Raw genomic sequence first — 7,560 nt, 5'->3', positions numbered from 1 at the left:
TTTTAATGTTTATATTGAATACAAATAATAACTAAAACATTAACTTATAACTAAAAATACACAAATGTTACACTAACTTTACGCAATATCAGAAAAGTACCATTAAACTCCTTGCACTTCACCTTCACAACAAAATAGCTGTATAAAATAAATAGGCTTCCAATGTTTTATGTGCTTTTAAACAATATATAGGTTAAGAAATATGGCATTGAATGAATTAAGTTCAGGTTCATGGATGTATTGGGTCTTCATATCTGCCGTCTATTTTGCCAAATACTCAATTTTTATTTTATAAAAGCACAATTTCGAAAACCTCCAACAACAGATACATACTATAGGGATGTACGTGCACTGTCATTATCACCCAATGGTCGGCAAGAAATTAGTTTTTGAACAACTAAAAAGGAACTTACAACAAAACAGTTGAATTCTCAATCAAAAAGATGAATTTTCAAAGGAGAAGTTTTATATTTCTAACAAAAAACACAAATTTTCAAGAGAATACGGGAATTTCCAAACAAATAATTCCATTTTCATCTAAAAAAGATCAAGTTTCAATAAAAAATTTTAAACAAAAATAGAATAATTCCGTTTTTAGTATATAAAAGTTAATATTCAATCAAGAAATGAAATTTTCTACAGGTTATTTAAAATGTTAACCAAAACAAGCGAATTTGACACCAAATAGTAAAAGTTTTAACAAAAAAGATGAAATTTCAATCACAAAGGTTAATTTTCTATTTAAAAAAATATTTTTTAACAAATAATAGAATTTTCAACTAAATTAATTTTCAATGCAAGAACAATATTATAAAAAGAATTAAAAATAAAATAGAATTCACTTAAAATCAGGCAGGTTCTACACATTATTTAGCGGAATCTCTCAGCGATTAAAATTGTTTTTATAGTAAATTATGCAAGACGTTTTTTTTTGATATAAGACAAAAAAATGGAATTTGGACATCTATGTTAAGAATAATAAAAAACAGATTAATTTTTTACCCATAAAATAATTTTTAAGTAAAAAGATGAAGTTTCAAAAAATATATATATATATATTCAACAATAGAATAATTCAGTTTTTAGTTTATAAAAGTTAATATTCAATCAAAAAAATTAAATTTTCTACAGGTTATTTTAAATTTTAATTAAAACAGATGGACATGACACCAAATAGTAAAAGTTTCAACAAAAAAGATTAATTTTCTATTTAAAAAAATCTTTTTTAACAAATAATATAATTTTCAACTAAATTAATTTTAAATACAAGAAAAATATTGTAAAAAGTATTTAAAATAAAATAGAATTTACTTTAAATCAGGCAGGTTCTATATATTATATAACAGAATCTCTTAGCGATTAACATTTTTTTTATAGTAAATTATGCAAGATGTTTTTTCTGATGTAAGACAAAAAAATGGAATTTGGACACCTATGTTAAAAATAATAAAAAACAGATTCATTTTTTACCCATAAAATTTATACTCTACAAAAAACTATTAGTTTTTAACCAACAATGATATAATTAAAATTTCCCTTAAAGACATTAATTTTTAACAAACAATTGAAATTTTACTAAAATAGATGCATTTGATGATACATAGTTGAACTTTCAAGCACACACATGTATTTTCAACCAAGAACTCAAAAATATCCATTTTTAATTCCAAATTTCAGTGTTCCACCAAAAGTGGGATAGTTAAATTTTCAGTTAGAAAATTTAATTTTTAACAAAAAATGGAATGTGCTACTTAATAGTTTTGTTCTTAATCACAAAGATGAATTTTTAAACAAGAAAACTAATTTCCTACCAAAATAACGAATTTTCATCGAAATATGTGCATTTTCAAACAAATGGTTGAATTTTCAACTACAAAAGATCAATTTTTAACTTTAAATATCAATTCTCAACCAAAAATGGTATAATCCAATTTTAGCTTACATAAATTAATTTTTGACTAACTATGAAGGAATTTAAAAAAAAAAATTGAACCCTCAATGAAAAAGATGAATTTTCAACCACGAAGATTAATTTCCTACTTAAAAAAGACGGTTTAAAAAAATTTTAATTTTTAACAAAAAAGATCTATTTTTTTTAAATATCATTTTTCTATCAAAAATGGCATAATCGAATTTCCTCTTAAATAAATTAATTTTTCGCAGAGAAAGGAATTTTTAAATCTGAAAAAGAATTTTTTTAAATAACTGAATCCTTAATGAAAAATATTAATTTCAACCAAGAATATTACTTTTCTACCAAAAATTACGAATTTTCTACAAAATCTAGAAAGTTTCAAACAAATATATGATTTTTATCTAAAAAATATCATTTTTTAACCAAAAGTAATATAAGTAGATTTTGCCATTATAGAAATTAATTTAAATATTCATACATATATATAGAAATTTGAAGAAAATAGTTGAATTTTCAATAAAAAAAGTTTCGTTTTAAACAGAAATAGATGAAGCCTGAATTATGAACTTAATATTCAACGAAAAAATGGGATGGTTCAGTTTTTAGTTTAAAAAAATAATTTTCAACTTAAAGAAGTGTAAAAAGTGTGATTAAAAGAATAATATCTGAGTTCTCTACCAAAACAGTTTGTAATTAAAATATAAATAAATTTTTAACCAAAAACGGGAAGTGAAATTTTCACTTCAATAAATTAATTTGGAAAAAATAAGAATTGTCCGAAAAATTGTTGAATCCTCAATCAGCAAGATGAATTTTCAAACAAGAAGATTAATTTTCTTCTGAAAAAGACGAATTTCTAACAAACACCATAAATTTTTTAAACAATTAGTCTTGACTAAAATTTTTTCTTGGTTAAAAACTCATCTCTTTGGGCAGAAACTTGATTTTCTTACTGAAAATGAACACAATAAAAATGTATCCCTTTTTGTTGAAAATTCAACTATTTTTTTGAAAACTGGTCTTTCCGGGTTGAAAGCTCAACAATTTTGTAGATATTTTTCTGTTTTCTTTGTTCGTTCTATAGCTTTGCGCTCGATAATATATGCATACATGCATATATACATCTATAACTGTAATTTGGTAGTTGTGAATTATCTTTTGTCAAAGCTCCTTTCTTGAGGACTCGACTATTTTGCTTAAAATTTGTCTTTTTTGTCTGCATTCGACTACTTGGTTAAATGTTAAACTAATTGAGTAAAAATGGATATTTTTTGGGTTGAAGATTCATCATTTTCGTTGAAAATTTCATCCTTTTGTCGAAAATTCTTTCTTTCTTTGGTTGAAAATTAATCTTTTTTGTCGAACGTTTCTCTAATTGTTTTAAGGTTGAACGACCTTTTACAAATTAATTTTTTTGGTAGAAGATTCATTATTTTATTTAAAAATTTATCTCTGGTAGAAAATTAAAAAATTTTCTTGAAATGCATTTTTTGGTTCAATTCAGCTGTTGTTGTTTTCAAATAATCATATTTTTTAGTTTTTGGTTGAAAATTTATCTACTTATTTAAAAGTTTAACTATTTTGTTAAAATTTTATGTATTTTGATGAAAAAGTAACTATTTGGTTGCAAATTGTTTAATTTTTTTAAACTAAAAATTAAACTTTTTCATTTTCAGAGTAAACGGTTTTGTTAAAAATTTGGCTTTTTAATGAAAGATTTGCATTTACAACCGAATAGTTTATCTTTTAAGCAAATAGTTAAACTTTCAACCTACAAATATAAATTTTAAACTGAATGGCCAAATTTTCAAACAAAAAAGATTAATCTTTAACCAAAAAGAGTTGCATTTAAAAAAAAAAAAGAATTCTCAATGAAAATGTAGTGGTGGACATCTTAAAATAAGAAAAAAAGATTTTCTACCAAATATGTAAATTTTTAACCAGAGTTGAATTTTCGAACCAGTATATAAATTTTCAATAAAATAGTTGGATTTTTAACCTGCAAATATGAATTTTCGATAGAAAATGTAATATTTGATATTTCAACGAATGCAGATGCTGCCAAGAGATGCATTGTAAAAATAAAGAAACGAATTTTCAATCATAAAGATTAATTTTCTATAAGAGATTCGAATTTAAACCAAAAGTAGCAAAGTCACTTTTTCACACAAAAAATTAATTTATTTCAGAAAAAAAAGAATTTTCAAAAAAATAGTAAATTTTTTAACCAAAGAGATGAATTTTTAACTACAATTATGAATTTTTCAACTAAAAAGACGAATCTTAAATAAAGAATTGTCAGTTAGGAAATAAAAAAAATTCGTCCCACTTCTTAAACTTTTAAGTCAAAAAACTATTTTTCGTTAAAACAGTTATGACACCTTTACCCTCCATCTACCACCAAAAACCACATTTTTTACAACACCTTCACCCCACAAGATAACCAAGATTTTCAGGGAAGAGTTTACTAAGTGGCATCAAGCTTAGTACATGTGTTTTTCTACCTATAAGGGCATTGATTATTATAATAAGCGTTTAAAATTTTTCTAAATTGATTTACAAGAATTGTGTTGTAAAAATGCAAAGTTCATTATTTAAAGAATATTATTATCATCAACGTGAGTTACAAAATTGTAATAAATGGTATTCATCCATATTAGGGGTAAATTAATTTTAATAAAAAAAAGCTCATTTGGAATAAAATAGTTCAATTTCATTTTCTACAAAAGAATCTAAAATTCATTGAAATCCTATTAGAAAAGATTAATTACAGTTTCAGATAAAGAACTCATCCCTTGGTGTCTTCTATTATTTTATACTAAGATTTTGTAACCTTCATTAAATATGTATAACATAGAAAAGATAGGGTTTTGATTTATTATTTTTCATAAAAAAACAAATAGGCGCGCGCCGTAGCGCGCGCAAGATTGCTAGGCCTATATATAAAAACTCGTAACCTCCATTAGTACCGCATGGGTGCTATTTTTTAATAATGAGTTCTTAGAGATTATCACAAAAGATTACGAAACGTTTCAAATTATTTCATAAAATTTTAAAAAAGGGTTTAAAAGTTTTTAAAGCAACATCGTGCCATAATATATAATTTTAGAACAAATTATAGTAAATTTAAGAGATATGTAGAAGTTTTGAAACGATTGTTGTGAGGCAACGTTTTACATTTGAAATAACTTTTAAAAATTTCAAGAAAAATTCTAGAAAGATATATATATATATTTTTTTTTTTAAATGTATTCAAACTTTTCCTATTATTTTTTTAATCTAGATTTTTTGTTGACGAATCTGAAATATTCAAAAATCTTTTATAATTTTCTTCAAATTTGTAAGAAATTTTTGAAGATTTTGAGCTTAATTTTTTACATTTTAAATTATTTTTCAAAATTTCAAGAAAAATTAGATCATATTTATCATTTTTTCTGAAATTATAAAAACCCTAAATATCTTTTGAAAAGGCTAAAAAATTTTTAATAATTTGTAAAATCCTGCAATATAAAATGTATATTTTTTAAATATTTTACATTCTTTTTTTGACATATCTGAAATATTTAAAAATCTTTCCTAATTGTTTCATGAAAATTATAAAATTTATATAATTCTAAAAAAAAAACTGCTGATACTTATTTCCTTGTAAATAATTTGAAAATGGGTGTAACTAAAAAATATCGAAAAAGCATTGTTGTGTTACGTCAAAATATTGTTTAATGTATTTCTATACCGCACTTCATCCTAAAAATATATTTTTACTTACAAAAGTTCTATTAAATTGTTTAAATTAATACAAAAAAATGTTATGTAACTGCAGTTAGGGTGTGGGAAGGTAAAAGGGTTTAAAATAACGTTACGTAATATGTGAACAAGAATATAAGAGTTCAGAAAATTAAGAAAAAATAAGTTGTTATAACAAAATTGAGTAAATGATAAAAAAAAAGAGTATACAAGTGAGCGCGCACGCACATAATAGTCTAGTATCTTTAAAATGTATAGACCAGCCAACCACATTTGACGTGAATTAAACAAAAACTATTTGGCGAGTTTCTACTTCATTCGAGTTAATGAGCTTACCTTCACTGGAATAAGCGACGACAACAAGAAGAACTTTGACAATTTCTGTGTTGTAATTCTCCACATGAATATCAATAGACGATTTCGCACTTGTATCAACAAATAGACCAATATTGCTACCAAATATAATATCCTTCAAAGGTTTTTCTGAATTCCCAGTATAATACATTGATACGTTCTTCTCAAAAGCGTGAATTTGAACAATCATGAAGGAAACAAGATCAGGGATGTCGGTAATTGTAAATGTAACGTTGTCTTTTGCAGAAAGGGAACTGCGTTGAGTAAATGCTTGAGCTTTAAATTCTGATGGATCATAATTTTTAAGAGATATTTTATATGGATGATCATCTGCAAAATATAATACAAAATAAATTTCTGACCTTTTTGATGAATTAGACATCAGCAATAGAGATCATGGAAATGCATAATTGTAACCCTAAGATTTTTTTATAAGCACTGCCAAATTTTAGGCAATACAATTTTATTAAATAACAATAAACATGAATATTAAGCAATAACTTAATCTTAACTGTTTAATAATTATTTTTAATTTTTGTTTAAGTGCCTGAGTGAACAAGAGCCTTGACATGCGTTTTTTTTATTAATTACATTTTCTGGTTCTCAGAATTTAAATTTTTCATCTCATCTCTATCAAGAGTTTCCCGCTGCATATAAACCAGATTTCAGAATTTTCGTAGTACTTTTTAATCCTTAGAAAATATTTTTAGAGGTCTAATTAATCATGCATTTATCTTCGTTTCCACGAAATACCTTGATTCAAAATACATTCTCTGGTGCTTGGTTTTTAAATTTTTCATATATTTTCTATATTATCTTTTTTGTATTGTATGAAGCACGTCCCACAATTTATGCATTTTTCATAGTATTTGTTTTGTTTTTAAAAAATGTTGCCTTTTTATATATTTAATTCAGAAAATAAATATGTCCGTGATACACAAGGTTAAATTTATCCACTTACCGGTTCTTGAAGTTTCTACTCTCTGAGTTATATTCTCAAATGAATGTCCAGGTTTGGATGAGCTTATTATGAGCAGAAGATAAATCACCGTTTTAAACTTCATTTTTAATTATGCCGTAATTTCTAGTTCGGAAATAATAATGAAAATATTAAAAACTACAAGTTCACTACAGTCTGTATGAACCATGGAAACACGTGGAAATAAACTGATAAAATGTCCCAACTCTTAATCCGAATCGCATTGGGGTGATAGTAGTCGTCACTCGGCCATAATCGGATCGCCAGTCTCGACTCTTGTCTAGAATTACGTCGAGCAAAACAAAAGAAAATAAACATAATCCAGCATGCGATGAACAGTGACACCAACATTCGTATAAATATACTGAGGAAAGTTGTTCTTATGCTGGTCGATTATTATTGGGTTGCAGATTATATTTATAACTAACACAAGTCGCATTAGACGGGAATCAACGAAAGTCTTATTCGTAAAAGCTAATCTGTCACATATAGCTAAGAAATTAAAATGGACATACATTTTTCTGAATAATATCTTCGATTTTGAACACTATTAGTTTTTTTCGCTCAT

General features: G+C 25.0%; 1 protein-coding gene across 1 annotated transcript in view; it reads right to left on the bottom strand.

Annotated features, from left to right (window-relative positions):
- The window catches only part of LOC117169350 (transmembrane 7 superfamily member 3-like), a 13,512-nt gene extending 6,240 nt beyond the window's left edge, over positions 1-7,272 (bottom strand). The window contains exons 1-2 of the mRNA XM_033355692.1: positions 6,975-7,272; positions 5,996-6,343 (exon numbers count right to left, since the gene is read on the bottom strand). Of these exons, the coding sequence (XP_033211583.1) occupies positions 5,996-6,343; positions 6,975-7,077 (451 nt within the window). The 5' untranslated portion in view covers positions 7,078-7,272. The remainder of the gene's footprint in view (positions 1-5,995; positions 6,344-6,974) is intronic.
- Positions 7,273-7,560: the final 288 nt, after the last annotated feature.

Source organism: Belonocnema kinseyi, chromosome 1 (assembly GCF_010883055.1).
Source record: "Belonocnema kinseyi isolate 2016_QV_RU_SX_M_011 chromosome 1, B_treatae_v1, whole genome shotgun sequence".
In the NCBI taxonomy this organism is placed as follows: Eukaryota; Metazoa; Arthropoda; class Insecta; order Hymenoptera; family Cynipidae; genus Belonocnema; species Belonocnema kinseyi.
Note: the sequence above shows the minus strand (reverse complement) of the source record. Positions and strands in the feature narration are given on the sequence as shown.